General features: G+C 40.0%; 1 protein-coding gene across 1 annotated transcript in view; it reads right to left on the bottom strand.

Moving 5' to 3' along the window:
- HIKESHI (heat shock protein nuclear import factor hikeshi) overlaps positions 1-22,520 on the bottom strand; it is a 41,246-nt gene extending 18,726 nt beyond the window's left edge. The window contains exons 1-2 of the mRNA XM_054438018.2: positions 22,247-22,520; positions 18,236-18,473 (exon numbers count right to left, since the gene is read on the bottom strand). Of these exons, the coding sequence (XP_054293993.1) occupies positions 18,236-18,473; positions 22,247-22,276 (268 nt within the window). The 5' untranslated portion in view covers positions 22,277-22,520. The remainder of the gene's footprint in view (positions 1-18,235; positions 18,474-22,246) is intronic.
- Positions 22,521-23,457: the final 937 nt, after the last annotated feature.

The raw sequence follows: 23,457 nt of genomic DNA, 5'->3' as shown, positions 1-23,457 counted from the left end.
GATACATTTTTCTTCTGTAATTTACTTAACAGAAAGGCCTAAAGTAACTTCCCAAGCTTTCACAACATAAATGGATAGTTACATAATATAACAAAAGACCTTATAGCCACACATATTATAGTACCTGCAGGTTCCCACTTTTTATTTTATTTTTTATTTATTATTTTGAGACGGAGTCTCCCTCTGTCGCCCAGGCTGGAGAGCGGTGGCACAATCTTGGCTCGCTGCAACCTCCGCCACGTGGGTTCAAGTGATTCTCCTGCCTCAACCTTGAGAGTAGCTGGGATTACAACCATGCACCACCACGCCCAGCTAATTTTTGTATTTTTAGTAGAGACAGGGTTTTGCCATGTTGGCCAGGCTGGTCTTGAACTCCTGACCTCAAGTGATCTGCCCGCCTCAGCCTCCCAAAGTGCTGGGATTACAGGCGTGAGCCACGGCGCCTGGCCTGAAGTTTTTAGTTAAATGTCCCTTCCACATTACAGAGACCAAAACCAGCATCGGAAGCCAAAACTGTAAGAAAACTCTTTAAACATTCCCAAATTTTCCAACTACCAAACCTTATCTACTAAGGATGTGCCTTTTTTTTTCTGAGATGGAGTCTCGGTCTGTTGCCCAGGCTAGAGTGCAGTGGTGCCATCTCGGTTCACTGCAACCTCCGCCTCCCGGGTTCAAGCCATTCTCCTGCTTCAGCCTCCCGAGTAGCTGGGACTACAGGCACACACCACCACGCCCAGCTAATTTTTCTATTTTTAGTAGAGCTGGGGTTTCACCATATTGGCCAGGCTGGTCTCGAACCCCTGACCTCATGATCCACCCACCTAGGCCTCCCAAAGTGCTGGGATTACAGGTGTGAGCCACCGCACCCAGCTACATGTGCCACTTTTTTGTTATTTTAGGATTTCATATCCCATGTTCAAAAAAAAAAAAGTTTCTTCTTGTTTCTTAGTATCAAAACATTTATTTTATGTTTTCAAATTTAGTCCTACCTGAGTTCTTACCCATCACCCACAGATTGTTCCAGCAACAGGGTAAAATGTATTTATCACATAACTCCTTTACAGAACCCAAGAGTCACAAAGAATCATCCCTCAAGCAAAACAAACACAGTAACTGGCTTTAAGACACCCTACAAGTACACGTAATTCTCCCAACAGAGCTCTCTTAACCTCTCCAACCAAAACTGTTCTGTGTGAAGTTAAGAAATCTGTTCACATCACATAATTCAGTACAGAATCATAAGCACTGCCAAAATTTTTCTTTTTTTCTTTTCTTTTTTTTTGAGACAGGGTCTCACTCTGTCATCCAGGCTGGAGTACAGTGGTGCGATCTTGGCTCACTGCAGGTTCATCCTCCTAGGCTCAAGTGATCCTTCCACTTCAGCCTCCCAAGTAGTGGGACTATAGGCACGTACCACCATGCCTGGCTAATTTTTTTATTTTTTGTAGAGACACATTCTCACTGTGTTACACAGGCTGGTCTGGAACTCCTTGGCTCAAGTGATCCATCCACCTCAACCTCCCAAAGTGCTGAAATTACAGGCGTGAGCCACCATACCTGGCCCCAAATTTCTTAACATGAAATTTGTTTCACTTGAATAACTCTCTACCCTCCAGCTCCCATAAAATTATGCTAGACTTGTTACTTAATAAATTCTCAGTTCAATCAAGTGCCTGAAGTTACTTCAGCAAGCCTCTCCCTAACCCTGATGTGCTAGTTAGCAAGGTTTTCCCAATATAATCAAACTTAAACCCACAAGCTTGAAAGGGCACCTGAAAGGCTGAAAAATATAAACCTATTACAAATTCACCTATTCTTACATTTTAATGATACACCATTTCCTACTATGAATACTAGGTCTAATCTTTTATATACAAATTAAGAATTCTGATAGTTTAAACATTCAAAAAGTTTTCCAAACAACTAGTAAAGAACCACCCAAAACATTTTAATAGCATTTTATCATTTGTTTAATGTTGGTATGCACTAAGTCTCTAAATATATTAAGTTGCTTTATTTTTCTCTAATAAAACATTGTGCTTTACCATCACAAATATTGCCCTGAAAATTTGTTTTCATGAATAAAACTATGAATAGTCTTGTTATAATGGAAATGATGAGAAACAATTTATTTTTTAAAAAGCCAATGGGCCAAACATGTTGGTGTGCATCTGCGGTCCTACCTACTTGGGTGGCTGAGGTGGGAGTACTGTTTCAGCGCAGGAGTTCTAGGTTGTAGTGCACTATGCTGGTTGGGTGTCCACACTAAGTTCGGTAGCAATATGGTGCCCTCCTAGGAATGAGAGACCATCAGGTTGCCTAAGAAGGCGTGAAACAGCCTAGTTCGGAATGGAGCAGGTTCAAAACTTCATGCTGATCAATAGTGGGATCATATCTGTATACAGCCACTGCACTCCAGCCTGGGCAACATAGTGAGACCACGTCTCTTAAAAAATAAATAAAAATAAATGTAAAAATAAAATAAAAAGCAGACAATAAAAGAACTAGTATTATCATAATGAAAACAAATCCATTTTCCCATACTGGATCAAGCATTACTCTGGGATTGAGTTTTAGACTGTTTAACTCTACAAGAGAAAACATATGTCACTGAGAAACTATTAAAGTTTCAGATACGGTAACTGGATTAACTCATTTTTTATTGAACTTTCTCCAGATTGGATGAAATAATACAATAAGGAAATGTCTGGGTTCTTATGATCCTAAAGTGCCTCCCCAATCTCTTAGGTGTCACAAGAGAAAAGACAGCCAAAAGTACAAAAAGGATAGAACACTTTTCACTGTTCCCTAAGCATCTCCTGTAGGGAATAACCAAAAAGAAATACCGTGCCCCATTCCAACCTCAAAACATTGGCAAAACTGTGGCAAGAACAGGGAAAGATGGGGGAAATTAAATTGACAATTTGATTAGTATATCTCCAAAAACAACCAATGTGTCCTGGTCTAGTGGCTGGTGACCAACTTCACCTTAATCAATGCAATGTACTCTGGGTACAAATTAGCTTGCTTCTCCTACTGTATTGCTTATGATTATTATATAAATAGATATAAGTATCCATTTAATCTTTCATGTTTTCCAACTGAATCTTTCTATGTTTTCCAACTGATATCATGTTTGTCAAAAAAACTATAAAAGTATCTATTTACATTTATTTCTTTCCTTTTAAAATCAATACATAAATACTCATATATTTATATTTTACTTTTTTTTTTTAAGACAGGGTCTCACTCTGTCCTCCAGGCTGGAGTGCAGTGGTATGACTGCAGATCACTGCAACCTCTGCCTCCTAGGCTCAAGCAATCCTCCTGTGAGGCCTCAGCCTCCCAAGTAGCTGGGACCAGAGGCATGAGCCACCACAATCAGCTAATTTTTGAATTTTTTGTAGAGATGGGGTTTTGCTATGTTGCCCAGGCTGGTCTTGAACTCCTGAGTTCAAGTGATCCACCTGCCCTGGCCTCCCTAAGTGCCAGGATTATAGGCATGAGCCACTGTGCCCAGCCTATATTTTACTTTAAAATAAGCAGTTGAGAGCTCCCAAGTGAGTATCAAGAGAACATGCTTGATGATGGATGCAGAAAAATATGTTCATGATTTTGTCTTTTCAACAAATGTTGGAACCACTAAGTATCCATTTGCCAAAAAAATTTTTTTTGACAGATACCTTGCAATAAATATTAAATTTAATTCAAATTGGATCCCAGTTATAAATGTAAAATCTAAAACTATTAAAACCTCTAGGAGAAAGTCATTGCAACCTTGGGTTAGGCAAAGATTTCTTACATCAAAAGCACAAACCAGAAAAGAACAAACTGAAAAATTAGACTTCATCAAAATTTAAAACTTCTCTACAAAAAACACTGCTAGACGGGATGGGAAAAAACAAAAATACTGTTAGAGAAAGACCAGCAACAGACTGGGAAAAAAATATTTTCAAATGACATACCTGATAAGGAACTTGTATCAAGAATATATACACACACACATATACACACACACACATATACACATACACATATATATATATACATACACACATATAGAACTCTTAAAACAACTTTAAGAAAACAACCCAATTAAAAACATGTAAACGATTTGGATATTAACCAGAAAAGATATATAAATAGCAAATAAGAACATTAAAAAATGCTCGGAGGCCGGGCATGGTGGCTCACACCTGTAATCCCAGCACTCTGGGAGGCTGAGGTGGGTGTATCACTTGAGGTCAGGAGTTTGAGATCAGCCTGACCAGCATGGTGAAACCCTCTCTACTAAAAAAAATATAAAAATCAGCTGGGTGTGGTGGTGCTCACCTGTAATCCCAGCTACTCAGGAAGCTAAGGCAGGAGAATTGCTTGAACCCGGGAGATGGAGGTTGCAGTGAGCTGGGATGGCGCCACTGCACTCCAGCCTGGGTGACAGAGTGAGACTTGGTCTCAAAAAGAAAAAAAGAAAACTGCTCAATATCACTGGTCATTAGAAAAATGCAAATTAAAACGACAAGGGAATACTACCACACACCTATTAGAATGCTTAAAACTGACCATACCAAGTGTTGATGAGAACATGGAAGAACTGGATCTTTCATACACTGTTGGTTGAAATGTAAAACAAGGCCAGGCGTGGAGACTCACATCTGTAATCCCAGCACTTTGGGAGGCTGAGGCAGGCAAATCACCTGAAGTCAGGAGTTCGAGACCAGCTTGGCCAACATGGTGAAATCCCATCTCTACTAAAAGTACAAAAATTAGCCGGGCATAATGGCAGGTGCCTGTAATTCCAACTACTCAGGAAGCTGAGGCAGGAGAATCACTTGAACCTGGGAGGCAGAGGTTGCAGTGAGCGGAGATCATGCCACTGCACTCCTGCCTGGGCAACAGAGTGACACGTGGTCTCAAAAAAAAAAAAAAAAAAAGAAATGTAAAACAAAACAACCATGTTGGAACATAGTTTGACAATTTCTTAAAAGGTAAAACATTTAATTACCATATGATGCAGCCATTCTACTCCTAGATATTAACCCAAAAGAAATGAAAGCATAGGTCCATACAAAGATTTGCAGACAACTGTTCACAGCAGTTTTATTTTTATGAGCCAAAAACTGGTAACAACCCAGATGTCCATCAGCAGGCAAACAGCTAAACAAATTGTGGCATATCCATACAATGGAATACTACCCAGCAATAAAAAGGAATGAACACCATATAAAAGTGAAAAAAACGGGCCAGGCACAGTGGCTCACACCTATAATCCCAGTACTTTGTTAGGCCAAGGCGTGTGGATCACGAAGTCAGGAGTTCGACACCAGCCTGGCCAACATGGTGAAACCTCGTCTCTACTAAAAATACAAAAATTAGCCAGGCATGGTGGTGCACACCTATAATCCCAGCTACTCAAGAGGCTGAGGCAGGAGAATCATTTGAACCCAGGAGGCGGAGGTTGCAATGAGCCGAGATCACACCATTGCATCCAGCCTGAGCAACAGTGTGAGACTCTGTCTCAAAACAAAACAAACAAAAAAAAAAAGTGAAAAAAATGAACACCACAATCAAAAGGATTGACATAACATGAATGACTGTAAAAATAATTATTCTGAGTAAAAAAAGCCAGACCAAAAAAAAAAGAATGCATACTGTATGACTTCATCCACATAAAACTCTAGAAAATGCAAAGTATTTTATAGTGACATAAAGTACAACAGTAGTTGCCTACAGTAGGGAAGAGGTGGTGGAAACAGGTCCATTTATTGATTGTGGTGACAGTTTCACAAGTGTAGATATATCAAAATTTATCAAACTGTACACTTCAAATATGTGCAATTAACTGTGTGTCAATTATACATCACTAAAGCCACTATAATCTGTTAATAAAAAATAAATTTTCTTTGTTTTGCTTTTTGAGACAGAGTTTCACTGTTGTCACCCAGGCTAGAGTGCAATGGCACAATCTTGGCTCACTCCAACCTCCACCTCCCAGGTTCAAATGATTCTCCTGCCTCAGCCTCCCGAGTAGCTGGGATTACAGGCGCCTGCCAGCACGCCCAGCTAATTTTTGTGTTCTCAGTAGACAGGGTTTCACCACGTTGGCCAGGCTGGTCTCAAACTCCTGACCTCAAGTGATCCACCTGCCTCGGCCTCCCAAAGTGCTGGGATTACAGGCGTGAGCCACCACGCCCAGCCCTCTTTGTTCTTTACAACATTTCTTAAGAAAGGATAAAAGCCTGCTTAAAAAGGAAACTGAAAAATTAAAATTGGGTCCAATGGATTCTGATGGTATATCAATAGTTAGAATACATCATATATAAATCAAATATATCTAAACACATATATCCATGATTTCATAATTCTTTAAAAAAATTGTTTTAAGTATCTTTGAAGGATGCTAGGGAATCAACTCATTTTCGAACATTCATACATGAAGAGAAAGAATGAAGCATTTATCCTGCCTTTCCTATGACAACTCCATCCCTGGGTAACAAAACAGTAGATATGCAAGTTTATCTCTACAGACTTTATACATAATAAATAAAATGACAAAATTAGAACACTATCATTTTGAACCCCTACTGAATTAATGAATTACAAACAAATGGCTGCTAAGTTTCACACAAAAACATCCATATATGTACTTCCTGGTGGAAAAACACACCACCACCTGTAAGAATCCTGCCAAAACTTAAAAAACTAAAATCTGATTAAACCTCTAAGTCCAAGTAGTTTGTTGGAAATGGAGAAGAGAGAATGCATTATCTTTGTATAAAAGATACTTGAGAGATCAACCAATTGCCATGTAAGAACCTTACATGGATGTTGATTAAAAGTATTTAAAAACTTATATAAACATAAAACTTTTGAAACCATTGACAATTTGAACACTGATTACAGATATTCAATTTGATATTAAAAAATCATTTTGGGGCTAGATGCGATAACTCAGGCCTGTAATCCTAGCACTTTGGGAGGTTGAGGCAGGTGGACTGCTTGAGCCCAGGAGTTCGAGACCAGCCTGGGCAGCATGGCAAAACCCCATCTCTACAAAAAAAAAAAAAAAAAACACACACACACACACAAATTAGCCAGATGTGGTGATGTGCGCTTGTGATCCTAGCTCCTTGGGAGGCTAAGGTGGGAGGATCACCTGAGCCCTGGAGCTTGAGGCTGCAGTGAGCTGAAATCTTGCGACTGTACTCTGGCTTGGGCCACAAAGTGAGACTGGTCTCAAAAAAATATATATATATATATATTTTTAGGCCAGGCACAGCGGCTCATGCCTATAACCCCAGCACTTCTCGAAGGCCAAGGCAAGAGGATCACCTGAGGCAAGGAATTTGAGACCAGCCTGGGCAACATGGCAAGACCCTATCTCTACAAAAAATAAATTAGCCAAAGTGGTGGTGCATATCTGTAGTCCTAGCTACTCAGGAGGCTAAGGCAGGAGGATTGCTTGAGCCCAGGAGTTTGAAGCTATAGTGAGCTATAATGTGGACACTGCACTCCAGCCTGGAAAACAGAGTAAGACTCTGTCTCTAAAACAAACAAAAAATTATCTTTAGATGTGATAACAGTATTACAGTTTTGTTTAACTGTCTTTTAAAGACATACATTAAAATATTTACAGATTACATGTTGTAATTGTAGAATCTACTCTCAAATAATATGAAAAGGGAGAAGTAAATGGGCATCTAAATAAAATAACATTGTCCATGAGGTGGTCATTTCTGAAGCTGGAGGATGAGTAGAATGGGGTTCAATATTCCACTTAAATCTGCTTTTCTATATGCTTGAATTTTCTAGTAATAAAAATTTTTTAAATAACTTCAATTTATTTTGTAACTATTTAAGGTACTAGATAAAAATTCTAAATAAATAAAATTGACAAAGGCCAATATCCTCTCTCATATTGTCTTTGGCCATTATTGGTATGAAGGTTATATTGGCTTCAAAATTTATTAACCTGAATAACTTTGCCTCTTTCTCTATTCTTGAAAATTATATAAAATATGAACAATTTGTTTCTTAAAGGTATAGTAGAACTTTGTAAACCCATCTGATGGCTGCATGAGGAAGGAAGAGGTATATTTTTAATTGCTGATTTTAATTTTATTGATATTACATCTATTCAGGATTTCTTTTTTTTTTTTTTTGAGACGGAGTCTTGCTCTGTCGCCCAGGCTGGAGCACAGTGGCGCAATCCCGGCTCACTGCAAGCTCTGTCTCCCGGGTTCACGCCATTCTCCTGCCTCAGCCTCTCAAGTAGCTGGGATTACAGGCGCCCACCACCACGCCTGGCTATTTTTTTGTATTTTTAGTAGAGACGGGGTTTCAACATGTTAGGCAGGATGGTCTTGATCTCCTGACCTCGTGATCCACCCGCCTCAGCCTCCCAAAATGCTGGGATTACAGGCGTGAGCCATTGCTCCCGGCCTTCAGGATTTCAATCTACTCCTGAAAGTAAATTATTTCAGTTTTGTTTGGTACATTCTTCTAGAAAATAGCCAGTTTTGTCTGTTCCTATGTCATTCAAATGTACTGGCATAAAACTCTATAAATTTTATTTGAAACTCTATTAAACTTGTAGTTATCGTTCTTCACATTTTTAATAACATTATTTGTGCTTTCCTTTGCCTTGATTCATCATTTTTCGTTTTGTTTTTTTTCTATCGCTCAGGCTGGAGTACAGTGGCGTGATGTCAGCTCACTGCAACCTCTGCCTCCCTGGCTCAAGCGATTCTCCCGCCTCAGTCTCTCGAGTGCTGGGACAACAGGCGCGTACCACCACACCTAGCTAATTTTTTGTATTTTTAGTAGAGACAAGGTTTCACCATATTGGCCAGGCTGGTCTCGAACTCCTGACCTCAGGTGATCCACCTGCCTCGGCCTCCCAAAGCGATGGGATTACAGGCATGAGCCACCACACCCAGCCCTTGATTCATCTTTTTAGAGACTCATCTTTTCATCAGTCTTTTCAAAGAACCAGATTTTGGTTTAATTGAGCCTCTCTATTGTTTGTTTTCCATCATTAATTTCTACTTTTAGCATCATCATTTTCTTCTTTCTTTGGAATGCTTATGTTAAATACTTAGATCATTCACTTCAACCTCACTTTTTTTTGTTTCTGTTTTTGAGACAGAGTCTTGCTCTGTTGCCCAGGCTGGAGGGCAGTGTTGCAATCTCCGCTCACTGAATCTCTTAGAAATACTTAAGTCTTCCCAGTAAATTATCTCATTCCTTGTGAATGAATCTCTTTATCATTGATAATACTTCTGCCTAATCTAATTTTCTAATTTTTCTTAAAATTCATATACTTATGCAAGCTTTCTTTTGGTTCCTTGTGTTAGAATGTTTCAGATTCACGGGCAGGCATGGTGGCTCACACCTGTAATCCCAGCACTTTGGGAGGCCGAGGTGGGCGGATCACAAGGTCAGCAGATCGAGACCATCCTGGCTAACAAGGTGAAACCCTGTCTCTACTAAAAATACAAAAATTAGCCGGGCGTGGTGGCAGTCACCTGTAGTCGCAGGTACTCAGGAGGCTGATGCAGGAGAATGGCGTGAACCTGGGAGGTGGAGCTTGCAGTGAGCCGAGATTGTGCCACTGCACTCCAGCCTGGGCAACAGAGCGAGACTCTCTCAAAAAAAAAAAAAAAAAAAAGAATGTTTCAGATTCATTACTCATAAACAGTAATATAATTATTTTGTTTGCTGACTTTAAATAAAAAAATCTCATTCTGGAATCTCTGTTTTCTCTGGTAAGTTTAATCTGTTTACATTTCTATAAACACTTATATAAACTGATTTATAAAACTGATAAAGTTGAAATTATTTCCTATGCCTTATTTTGTTTTTACTACACTATGTTTTTTCTTTGCTTTCCCCCTTTTTAAATTTATTTTATTTTTTGAAGATGGAGTCTCACTCTGTCACCCAGGCTGGAGTGCCGTGGTGGGGTCTCGGCTCACTGCAACCTCCACCTCCCAGGTTCAAGCGGTTCTCCTGCCTCAGACCACCAAGTAGCTGGGATTAAGAGCGCCTGCCACCACACCCGGCTAATTTTTGTATTTTTAGTGGAGACAGGGTTTTACCATATTGGCCAGGCTGGTCTTGAACTTCTGACCTTAAAGTGATCCACATATCTTGGCCTCCCAAAGTGTTGGGATTACAGGCATGAGCCACCGCACCCGGCCTTCTTTTCTTTTTCCTCTTTTCCTACATTCTAGTGGACTGTTTTCTCTACTACCTTCCCTCCACTTACTCTAATGATATGGAAGGTGCACTTTTTTTTTTTTTTTTTTTAATGGAGACAGTCTTGCTATGTTGCCCAAGCTGGTCTTGGACTCCTAGGCTCAAGTAATCCTCTCACCTTGATCTCCTGAGTAGCTGGGACTATTGGCATGTGCCACCACACCCAGCTTACTTTTACTTACATTTTTAATAGGATTACTTGTAAGTAGAATCAATATTATTACTCTCCTTTTTAAGAACCGGACCTCAAAAAACAGTAACTCAGATTACCACCCCTCCTGTCTTATATGTTTTTTTCTAGAACAGTAATTAATTCTTGTGTGTCTGTTATGCTGTTTTATACAATCAAGTTGTCTAGATTTGTCTATAGGTTTACCAATTTCTGTGCTAACTTTGTGTCTTGCATCCTTTTCTACGCTCTGGGTTCAACTTCCTCTTATAAAGTACAACTACCTCCGGTAAGTAGTTCTTTTGCTAATGGTCTATGAGTGGTAAACTCTTCATCTCCATCTGAAAATATATTTCTTCACTTTAGAATGACAGTTTTGAAAGTTATTTTATTTTTCCGGCCAGGCATGGTGGCTCATGCCTGTAATCCCAGCACTTTGGGAGGCCGAGGTGGGCAGATCACGAGGTCAGGAGTTCGAGACCAGCCTGACCAACATGGTGAAACCCCGTCTCTACTAAAAATACAAAAATTAGCCAGGCGTGGTGGTGTGCACCTGTAATCTCAGCTACTTGGGAGGCTGAGGCAGCAGCACTGCTTGAACCCAGGAGGCGGAGGTTGTGGTGAGCTGAGATCGTGCCATTGCACTCCAGCCTGGGCAATAAGAGCGAAACTCTGTCTCAAACAAAAAAAAGGAAAGTTATTTTAGTTTTCCTTGGCACTTTAATGATATTATTCTATTTGGTTTTGGCTTCTATTAATGCTCTTGATAAGTCTGCTAAACTAACTGCTGTTCAGCTATAAATGACTTTTCTCTCTCTCGCTGCTTTATTACTTTATATTTAATGTTCAGTAATTTTACTAGAATGCACTGAATTATCTACTTATATTTTTCTACTTACAGATACACTGTCTACTTCTAGGCACAACCAAAGCGAAGAATAAAAAACTATTTAAGAGTGACTACCATCTTAATTTTCCCAAAGATTCTTCAAATACTATGCCATATGTACAAAGGGTATGTGTACCATGAATGCCCTAGAGCAGAAGTACTCAAACTTCAGTTGCAACACAAACATTTGGGAACTTATTACAATACAGACTTATAGATTCCACACCCAATTTCTGAGTCACCAGGTCTGCGGTCTTGCCAGGAATCGGCATTTCTAATAGATTCCCAGGTGATGTTGACACTGCAGATCAGGAAGGAGCTCATGCTTTAAGAACCATAGCCTTAGGGATTTATGATAATTATCTCATGAAACCCCCACTGAGAAGGACTATAGTGACTTAATCTGCTCCTTAAATCTAGAGATTAGTATTTATCATCAATTCTAAACAATTTTTAGCTTTAAATATTGTTCTCTCCCATTTCTTTCTTTCTTTTTTTTTTTCTTTTGAGATGGAATCTCACTCTGTCGCCCAGGCTGGAGTGCAGTAGCATGATCTTGGCTCACTGCAACTGCAATCTCCACCTCCTGGGTTCAAGCGATTCTCACGCCTTAGTCTCCCGAATAGCTGGGACTACAGGCACACGCCACCATGCCTGGCTAATTTTTTGTATTTTACTATACAGGGGGTTCCACCATGTTGCTTAGGCCGGTCTCGAACTCTTGAGCTCAGGCAATCCACCTCCTCGGCCTCCCAAAATGCTAGGATTACAGGCGTGAGCCACCACACCCAGCCTCCCATTTCTCCTTGTAGAATACCAACTATATAAAACAGTAACAGCTACCTCCTCTGTGAGGAGGTAGAACTGTCCCAGTTCATTCTTCACAGGGGCCTCAGAGCAAAATAAAATCTGATATCATTCCTTTACCCAAAATTGTTCACTGGCTTCTCTACACCTACAAGAGCAGTTGTTTTTGGGGAGGGATACATGAATGGGCTTCAGAGAAGATGCAAATATTTGAGTATTTACATTATGGTACACATACTTTCTAGAATACTATGGAATAGGTCTGTGACCTAAGCATGTTAAAAACTGCTGACCTATTACATTCCCAATGAGTCAGTGTGCTACATAAAACTTCATAATCCATGCCTATCTTTCTCACATATACCCTGATGTCACTCTGAGCACACCATGCTTTCGAACTTTCACCTTACGCCGCTATTACCTCCACCTAGAAAAGAATGCCCAATAGATCTCTCATAGGCCTGACAAAGTCCTACTTGTCTGCCGAAGAGCTCCAATATCACCTCCTCCAGGAAAGCTTCCCAAACCCACTTACGAGTTAATTGCTACCTTTTCTATGCTCCCTCCACATTTTGTGCAAACATCCACTATTACTTTTCACCATTCCAATTACTGGTCTACAGAAATGTCTTCCTCTATGAGTTATCTCAGGCAAGAACTTAATCATTATCTTTATATCCCCATAACAGATACACAAATGTTTGGTAAATATATAAACATGTTACCTACATGGTACCTAAACATAATTTTTCCTTGGACTCCATAAACAGTTTCTAGGAGAATATATATTTTTATTTTAAGAATTTTCATGCCTGTAATCCCAGCACTTTGGGAGGCTGAGGTGGGTGGATCACCTAAGGTCAAGAGTTCAAGACCAGCCTGGCTGACATGGTGAAACCCCATCTCTACTAAAAATACAAAAAATTAGCAAGGTGTGGTGGCGGGCGCCTGTAATCCCAAGTACTCAGCAGCCTGAGGCAGGAGAATCACTTGAACCCAGGAGGTGGAGATTGCAGTGAACAAAGATTGTGCCATTGCACTCAGCCTGGGCAACTAGAGCAAAACTCCATCTCAAAAATAAATAAAATAATTAAAAATTTTTAAAAAGGAAATTTCAGGTCTGTCTGCATCTAGATTTTCAAGGGAACCAGAGATTCAATAGATATAAATGGCACCGAATCTAGTTTCATTCTCACATTTCTTCACAAAATGCCTCAAAGTATCAAAGCAAAGAATTACAGCTGTGCAAACGACACAAAGATACTCCTCGAGAAGAGCAACTCCAAGACACATAATTGTCAGATTCACCAAAGTTGAAATGAAGGAAAAAATGTTAAGGGCAGCCAGAGAGAAAGGTCGGGTTACCCACAAAGGGAAGCCCATCTCACTAACAGTGGACCTCTCGGCAGAAACTCTACAAGCCAGAAGAGAGTGGGGGCCAATATTCAACATTCTTAAAGAAAAGAATTTTCAACCCAGAATTTCATATCCAGCCAAACTAAGCTTCATAAGTGAAGGAGAAATAAAATACTTTACAGACAAACAAATGCTGAGAGATTTTGTCACCACCAGGCCTGCCTTACAAGAGCTCCTGAAGGAAGCGCTAAACATGGAAAGGAACAACCGGTACCAGCCACTGCAAAAACATGGAAATTGTAAAGACCATTAATGCTAGGAAGAAACTGCATCAACTAACAAGCAAAAGAACCAGCTAACATCATAATGACAGGATCAAATTCACACATAACAATATTAACCTTAAATGTAAATGGGCTAAATGCTCCAATTAAAAGACACAGACTGGCAAATTGGATCAAGAGTCAAGACCCATCAGTGTGCTGTATTCAGGAAACCCATCTCACGTGCAGAGACACATAGGCTCAAAATAAAGGGATGGAGGAAGATCTACCAATCAAATGGAAAACAAAAAAAGGCAGGGGTTGCAATCCTAGTCTCTGATAAAACAGACTTTAAACCAACAAAGATCAAAAGAGACAAAGAAGGCCATTACATAACGGTAAGGGATCAAAACAACAAGAAGAACTAACTATCCTAAATATATATGCACCCAATACAGGAGCACCCAGATTCATAAAGCAAGTCCTTAGAGACCTACAAAGAGACTTAGACTCCCACACAATAATAATGGGAGACTTTAACACCCCACGGTCAACATTAGACAGATCAACGAGACAGAAAGTTAAAAAGGATATCCAGGAATCGAACTCAGCTCTGCACCAAGCAGACCTAATAGACATTTACAGAACTCTCCACCTCAAATCAACAGAACATACATTCTTCTCAGCACCACATCGCACTTATTCCAAAACTGACCACATAGTTGGAAGTAAAGCTCTCCTTAGCAAATGTAAAAGAAAAGAAACTATAACAAACTGTCTCTCAGACCACAGTGCAATCAAACTAGAACTCAGGATTAAGAAACTCACTCAAAACTGCTCAACTACAAGGAAATTGAACAATCTGCCCCTGAATGACTACTGGGTACATAACGAAATGAAGGCAGAAATAAAGATGTTCTTTGAAACCAATAAGAACAAAGACACAACATAGCAGAAACTCTAAAACACATTCAAAGCAGTGTGTAGAGGGAAATTTATAGCACTAAATGACCACAAGAGAAAGCAGGAAAGATCGAAAATTGACACCCTAACATCACAATTAAAAGAACTAGAGAAGCAAGAGCAAACACATTCAAAAGCTAGCAGAAGGCAAGAAATAACTAAGATCAGAACAGAACTGAAGGAGATAGAGACACAAAAAACCCTTCAGAAAATCAATGAATCCAGGAGGTGGTTTTTTGAAACCATCAACAAAATTGATAGACCGCTAGCAAGACTAATAAAGAAGAAAAGAGAGAAGAATCAAATAGATGCAATAAAAAATGATAAAGGGGATATTACCACCAATCCCACAGAAATACCATCAAAGAATACTATAAACACCTCTATGCAAATAAACTAGAAAATCTAGAAGAAATGGATAAATTCCTTGACACATACACCCTCCCAAGACTAAACCAGGAAGAAGTTGAATCCCTGAATAGACCAATAACAGGCTCTGAAATTGAGGCAATAATAGCCTATCAAGCAAAAAAAGTCCAGGACCAGACGGATTCACAGCCAAATTCTACCAGAGGTACAAAGAACAGCTGGTACCATTCCATCTGAAACTATTCCAATCAATAGCAAAAGAGGGAATCCTCCCTAATTCATTTCATGAGGCCAACATCATCCTGATACCAAAGCCTAGCAGAGACAACAAAAAAAGAGAATTTTAGACCAATAAACCTGATGAACATCGATGCAAAAATCCTCAATAAAATACTGGCAAACCAAATCCAGCAGCACATCAAAAAGCTTATCCACCATGATCAAGTGGGCTTCATCCCTGGGATGCAAAGCTGGTTCAACATACGCAAATCAATAAACGTAATCCATCATATAAACAGAACCAAAGACAAAAACCACATGATTATCTCAATAGATGCAGAAAAGGCCTTTGACAAAATTCAACAGCCCTTCATGCTAAAAACTCCCAATAAACTTGGCATTGATGGCATGTATCTCAAAATAATAAGAGCTATCTATGACAAACCCACAGCCAATATCATACTGAATGGGCAAAAACTGGAAGCATTCCCTTTGAAAACTGGCACAAGACAGGGATGCCCTCTCTCACCCCTCCTATTCAACATAGTGTTGGAAGTTCTGGCCAGGGCAATCAGGCAAGAGAAAGAAAGAAAGGGTATTCAATTAGGAAAAGATGAAGTCAAATTGTCCCTGTTTGCAGATGACATTGTATATTTAGAAAACCCCATCATCTAAACCCAAAATCTCCTTAAGCTGATAAGCAACTTCTGCAAAGTCTCAGGATACAAAATCAATGTGCAAAAACCACAAGCATTCCTATACACCAATAACAGACAGAGAGCCAAATCATGAGTGAACCCCCATTCACAATTGCTTCAAAGAGAATAAAATACCTAGGAATCCAACTTACAAGGGATGTGAAGGAGCTCTTCAAGGACGACTACAAACCACTGCTCAACAAAATAAAAGAGGATACAAACAAATGGAAGAACATTCCATGCTCATGGATAGGAAGAATCAATATTGTGAAAATGGCCATACTGCCCAAGGTCATTTATAGATTCAATGCCATCCCCATCAAGCTACCAATGACTTTCTTCACAGAATTGGAAAAAACTACTTTAAAGTTCATATGGAACCAAAAAAGAGCCCGCATTGCCAAGACAATCCTAAGCCAAAAGAACAAAGCTGGAGACATCATGCTACCTGACTTCAAACTGTACTACAAGGCTACAGTAACCAAAACAGCATGGGAACGAAAACAGAGATATAGACCATGGAACAGAATAGAGCCCTCGGAAATAATACCACACATCTACAACCATCTGATCTTTGACAAACCTGACAAAAACGAGAAATGGGGAAAGGATTCCCTATTTAATAAATCGTGCTGGGAAAACTGGCTAGCCATATGTAGAAAGCTGAAACTGGATCCCTTCCTTACACCTTATACAAAAATTAATTCAAGATGGATTAAAGACTTACATGTTAGGCCTAAAACCATAAAAACCCTAGAAGAAAACCTATGCAATACCATTCAGGACATAGGCATGGGCAAGGAATTCATGACTAAAACACCAAAAGCAATGGCAACAAAAGCCAAAACTGACAAATCGGATCTAATTAAATTAAAGAGCTTCTGCACAGCAAAAGAAACTACCATCAGAGTGAACAGGCAACCCACAGAATGGGAGAAAATTTTTGCAATCTACCCATCTGACAAAGGGCTAATATCCAGAATCTACAAAGAACTTAAACAAATTTACAAGAAAAAATCAAACAGCCCCATCAAAAAGTGGGCAAAGGATATGAACAGACACTTCTCAAAAGAAGACATGTATGTAGCCAAGAGACACATGAAAAAATGCTCATCATCACTGGCCATCAGAGAAATGCAAATCAAAACCACAATGAGATGCCATCTGATGCCAGTTAGAATGGTGATCATTAAAAAGTCAGGAAACAACAGGTGCTGGAGAGGATGTGAAGAAATAGGAACACTTTTACACTGTTGGTGGGACGTAAACTAGTTCAACCATTGTGGAAGGCAGTGTGGTGATTCCTCAAGGATCTAGAACTAGAAATACCATTTGACCCAGCCATCCCATTACTGGGCATATACCCAAAGGATTATAAATCATGCTGTTATAAAGACACATGCACACGTATGTTTACTGCAGCACTATTCACAATAGCAAAGACTTGGAACTAACCCAAATGTCCATCAATGATACACTGGATTAAGAAAATGTGGCACATATACACCATGGAATACTATGCAGCCATAAAAAATGATGAGTTCATGTCCTTTGTAGGGAAACGGATGAAGCTGGAAACCATCATTCTGAGCAAACTATCCCAAGGACAGAATATATTACATGTAATATATATTTTATACATAATATATATGTATATTATATATACATATATTATATATATATATATACACACACATATATATATACTTTTTTTTTTTTTTTTTTTGAGACAGAGTCTTGCTCTGTCACCCAGGCTGGAGTGCAGTGGCACAATCAGCTCACTGCAAGCTCCGCCTTGCAGGTTCACACCATTCTCCTGCCTCAGCCTCCCGAGTAGTTGGGACTACAGGCACCCACCACCACGCTCGGCTAATGTTTTTGTATTTTTTAGTAGAGACAGGGTTTCACCGTGTTACCCAGGATGGTCTCGATCTCCTGACCTCGTGATCCACCCGCCTGGGCTTCCCAAAGTGCTGGGATTACAGGAATGAGCCACCGCGCCCGGCCAAAAAAAATATTTTTATGAAGGTTACACTACACAAAATGTACAACAAGAGGAGCTAAGGAAGTCTTTCACTATTTTTCAAATGTTTCTGTATTGTCTTTTTAAAAAAATAATGTTTTGTATTACTTTAACAACCAGAAAAACACAATCGAAAGCGGGAAAAGCCATATTCCATGTTATGCTATTGAAGAAAAAAGTTTGATTAATTATAAAACTACTTTAATACATTATTCTTACCAGACTTAAGACCTGAAATTTTGAAGATGGCACTTGGCTTCCCATTCGTGACAAATCCTAGGAGTTGCCATACTGGCATTCCATTTGAATCAGGATAAGAAAAGTAGACAGATCCTCCCATTCCCTCAGGAAATGGGATTGTTCCCAGCATAAAAACCACAACATGGTTGATACTTTCATAATCAGGTAAGTCAAAAACAAATTTATCCTCTGCCACTTGCTGTGCAGCTGTTTGCACCTAGAAAATAAGAAACTTGTCTCAGTTCAATAGTTCTATGAGTTTCTGTAACTCTTAACAGTATCATTTATAAGTTATATTACCAGCATAATCCATTATAGTCTTTTTACCAAATAGAATGTTAAACCTGATAGTCTTAAATACATACTTAGTTTTACAATCATAATCTACTAAATGCAATCTTTTAAAAACATAACTCGGGTGGAACACAGTGGCTCACACCTGTAATCCCAGCACTTTGTGGGAAGCCAAGGTGGGCAGATCACCTGAGATGAGGAGTTCAAGACCAGCTTGGCCAACATGGCAAAACCCCATCTCTCCTAAAAATACCAAAATTAGCCAGGTATGGTGGCTCATGCATAAGTATTCCCAGCTACTCAGGAGGCTGAGGCAGGAGAATCGCTTGAACCCAGGTGGTGGATGTTGCAGTGAGCTGAGACCACACCATTGCACTCCAGCCTGGGCAACAAGAGCAAAACTCTGTCTCAAAAACTAAAAATAAAATAAAAATAAAAATAAATTATTTCAGAGGTGCCCTGAAAGGATTTTACTTACATAAAAAATAACTAGGCCAGGCACGGTGGCTCACGGCTGTAATCCTGGCACTCTAGGAGGCCAGGATCACCTGAGGTCAGGAGTTCAAGACCAGCCTGGCCAATAGGGAGAAACCCCATTTCTACTAAAAATACAAAATTAGCCAGGCGTGGTGGCACATGCCTGTAATCCCAGGTACTCGGGAGGCTAAGGTAGGAGAATCACTTGAACCCAGGAGGTAGAGGTTGCGGTGAGCTGAGATCGTGCCATTGCACCAGACTGGGTGACAAGAACTAAACTCCGTCTCAAAAAAATAAATAAATAAAAATAACTATAGCTTCAGAATGTTGTAAAAATGAAAGGTTATTCAAAACACATCACCTAAGCTCTCACCCTCCAGCTTAAAGATAAAGGGGCCAGGCACAGTGGCTCATGCCTGTAATCCCAGCACTTTGGAAGGTCAGGGCAGGCAGCTGGCTTGAGCTCAGGAGTTCGAGACCAGCCAGGGCAACATGGCAAAATCTCATCTCTACAAAAAATACAAAAATTAGCCAGGGGTGGTGGCATGCACCTTTGGTCCCAGCTACTCGGGAGGCTAAGACCAGATAATCACTTGAACCCAGGATGTCAAGGCTGCAGCAAGCCGAGTTCCCGCCACTGCACTATAGCCTGGATGACAGAGCATGACCCTGTCTCAAAAATAAATAAAAGAATCTCAGGTAATTAAAACAGGTAAGCAATCCAGAAGTAATTAGGCAATCCTCCTTATTCACAAATCCTGTATCTGAATTCACCTACTCACTAAAACTAACTTGAAATCCCAAATCAATGCTTGCTGCATTTCTGCAGTCATTCATGGACATACTCATATGAACAGTAGCAAAAAATGTGAGTTGTAGGCCTGGCGCAGTGGCTCACACCTGTAATCCCAGCACTTTGGGAGGCCAAGGCGGGTGGATCACCTGAAGTCAGGAGTTCTAGATCAGCCTGGCCAACATGGCGAAACGTAGTATCTACTAAAAATATAAAAATTAGCTGAGCATGGGGGCACATGCCTGTAGTCTCAGCTACTCAGGAGGCTGAGGCATGAGAATTGCTTGAACCTGGAGGCGGAGGTTGCAATGAGCAGAGATCACACCATTGCACTCCAGCCTGGCTGACAGAGTAAGACTCTGTCTCAAAAAAAAAAAAAAAAAAAAAAGTGAGTTGTGCAACTCATACACTGGCAGCTGAGGTGGAACATGCCATCTTGTTTCAGTCCTCATAACATGAAAAAGTGTCCTTTTCACAGTCTCATCTATTTAAAGCATTTTTGTGATTTTTGTTGGTGATCGTGCTGTTTAAAATGACCAAGTTCAAGTGCTGGCTAGTCTTCCTAAGTGCAAGAAGGCTATGACATGCCTTACAGAGAAAATATGTGTGTTAGGTAAGTTTTCCCTCTATAATATCCTGTCTACTGATACAAATAAACTTAAGAAAAATATACTGCTATGTAATTTCAACTATCTATTAGTTATAAAGTAGTATCAACTGCCTGCCCTAAATTAAGTCGCAAGATACAAAGGCTGAGTGTTCCTAAAGTCAAATTCTGATTACCTCTTCAGAAGTATTCTGACCCACTTTAAAATCCTCCAGTTTTAACATAAAGAATAAAACAAAGGAAGAACATAAACCAAATGGCCTGTATTAGTATTAAATTCAATTTCACCAGTCTTTGGCATGCACATAACCTAAAAAGCATGGGAAACTATTATTTATGAGTCTTGAAATAACCACCAGGCAAAATAAATATTTCTTAAGTGTCAACTTTGTATAGGTACTGAACAGTCTGCAAATCTGTATCATCACACTCTAATTTTTGACATTAAGAAAAGGTGTAGCTCTTTAAGAAAAAAAATCTTAAGAAATAAAAACTGGGTTCATAAGTTTAGATAAGTGGATTTTTCTTATAACAGAGTCATGTAGTTAAGTTTTGAGATGCCACTAGGTCTATTTGTCCTTCACTTTGATGTGTCCTAATACTCCATAATTAAAGCACCAAGTATCCCCAATATATAGAGGCAGGTATTACCATAACTAAATTTCCTTCCAAATTTGTTGACAACGTGAGAGATACATGGATTCCAAATAGGCTTTTTATTCTTTAAGAAACACAATTTTAATGTCATTCATTAATAACACTCACTCGTCTGAGTCACACAATCATTTCAGGTTTGTCCTTTCTTTTTCCCTATTAAGAGCAGGGAAAAATTATCTCACCAGGATTATGAATTACCACCATCACCACAGGGGTCTCCCAGTCATTCAAGAGACAAACTTTGAGGCTAGTCATCTCCAATTTATCTTTCTGGCTTCTTAGAACTGTATATGTACAGAATACAATACATTATCAAAACTTGATGGGAAAAAAAGACAATTCAGCAAAGGGACTGCAACATTTTAAAAAGCCAGGAGAAAAAAGAAGGAAAAATACTTCTAGGGGAAAGGAATCAGGCCTGAAAATTGATGTCTGTGTGGTTTCTAAGGAAACAAACAAGATTCACCTTCCAGATTATTCCTAAAGAATTCCAGGTGCTGTTCTCATTTACTCTAACAATTTGGCAAGGTAAGTTATCTATTTTGACCAATAAGGAAACACACTATTCGCATCCTTCTCTGGTTATCTCAGATACGGCTCACACGTTAAGTTTCAGCCAACTTCCAATTAAATTAAGCATATTTTTACTCGGGTTCTTCCAAAGGGACCCAAAAACTATACATTCCCTGAGCACCTTAATCTTTGAAAAACAGTTTGCTATAGACCAGATTCAATCCCAAATTCACCTCTACCTCAAGTTAATAAAGGAGGTATTTATACTGGCGATTGAACTTAGTTCTGTAACTGCAAAATGTCAAAGATAAAGACCATCACACGAGTTATGAGGATTAAGTTCAAAGTGCCAAATAAGCGCCACAAATAAGGCTGAGTGACCAAAGGCGTGCATTGCACTTAGCTCAGTACTTGGTACAAAATGCACACTTAATAAATGCCAACTTATACTGTGACTACTATTCGAAATAATCTGAACAGAGCTGGGCAAAGCAGAGCACCCAGCTTCCCACGCTCCATCCTCACATACCCACCCAAAATACATTAAGTGGGCTTCCCCGCATCCCTAGCGCCTGCGCACCCTCCCTGCCGCAGGGCTTCACCCTCCGTATCCTGACCCCTTCCTGATACCACCCGGTCCCATCCTCACCAGCCTCCCTGCCACCAAGCAGCCAAACATGGCGACGGCAGCTCCGTTCAGCCGGCAGTGACCTGAAGCCGGCGACTAGGAGTCCTGGGGCTACTGCCCTAGTCGAGACTAAGAACCTTCCAGAATTTGCGGGAGGGTGTCTGCCCCTCCACTACATAGTCACTGGGCCAGCGGCAGGAACGCCTCTGCCCCCGCGACCTCTGACCTTCTCTTCCTAAGCAGCACGCTGCTCAGGCAACAAGTACTTCCGGGGCTTACACCCGGTTTCCCCACTAAGGAAGAAAGGCGGGCCAGCGCCAGTACGAGACTACAAGTCCCAGCAAGTCCCAGAGGGCACTGCGCCGGTTTCCGGGAAGGTAAGCCCGGAGGCTTTGCACACTGGGATCGGTAGTCCGGGTGTTTTATAGCCACACAATCTGCGGATCTCTCATTTCCATGTACAGTCCTGGGAGGAGATGCGTCTAACGTTTCTGTGACATCTGAGAGATTAACGGTGCACTTTTACAATGATCACGTCACTAGATCTTTACAAAAACCCTATCAGGTAAGTATTATAATCCAAATTTTATAGGAGTGATCAGCCTCAAATCTTTACACAGCAGTAAATGTTGGAGACTGAATTCAAGTCCTAATCCAAATCCGGGTTTCTTTCTGCTACACAGTATCTCAGAAGTATTAATCTTTAACCAATTGTTTTGTACTTGTCTACAATTTATAGTAGTTCTTTCCAGCTTCAGTTAGTTCTCCCACTCATTTGCTGTACAATTGTGGACGAGTTGTAGATGTCTTTGTACTTCAGTGTCCCTCCTTTGCAAAAGACAAATATCGCCTAGGGTTGCTGTGAGGATTAAATGAGCTAATATGTATAAAACACTTAGAATAGTGCTTGGCTGGCTTAATTAGTGGGAGTTTTATTGTAAAAATGTCTATTTTTTATATGGATTTGCAGAAAAGATTCATAGGAAATACAAAACAATAGCCAAAAAAAAAAAAAAACTGGCATTAAGTACTGATTGCCACCAATATTTATTCTCCCTTTCACAGCTCCAATTCCTTTTCTTCTTGAATAGGATAGTAAAGGGTCTCTGTCCAATTTGAAATACCTGAGCTTGGCCACCAGCCGTAAAGCAGGTCTGTCTTCCCAGTTCTCAGTTTATATATAGGGGATCAGTGTTTGGAGCAGTCCTCTGGCCTCCACTGTGGATCCCTAA

Source organism: Pongo pygmaeus, chromosome 9, assembly GCF_028885625.2.
Source record: "Pongo pygmaeus isolate AG05252 chromosome 9, NHGRI_mPonPyg2-v2.0_pri, whole genome shotgun sequence".
Lineage (NCBI taxonomy): Eukaryota > Metazoa > Chordata > Mammalia > Primates > Hominidae > Pongo > Pongo pygmaeus.
Note: the sequence above shows the minus strand (reverse complement) of the source record. Positions and strands in the feature narration are given on the sequence as shown.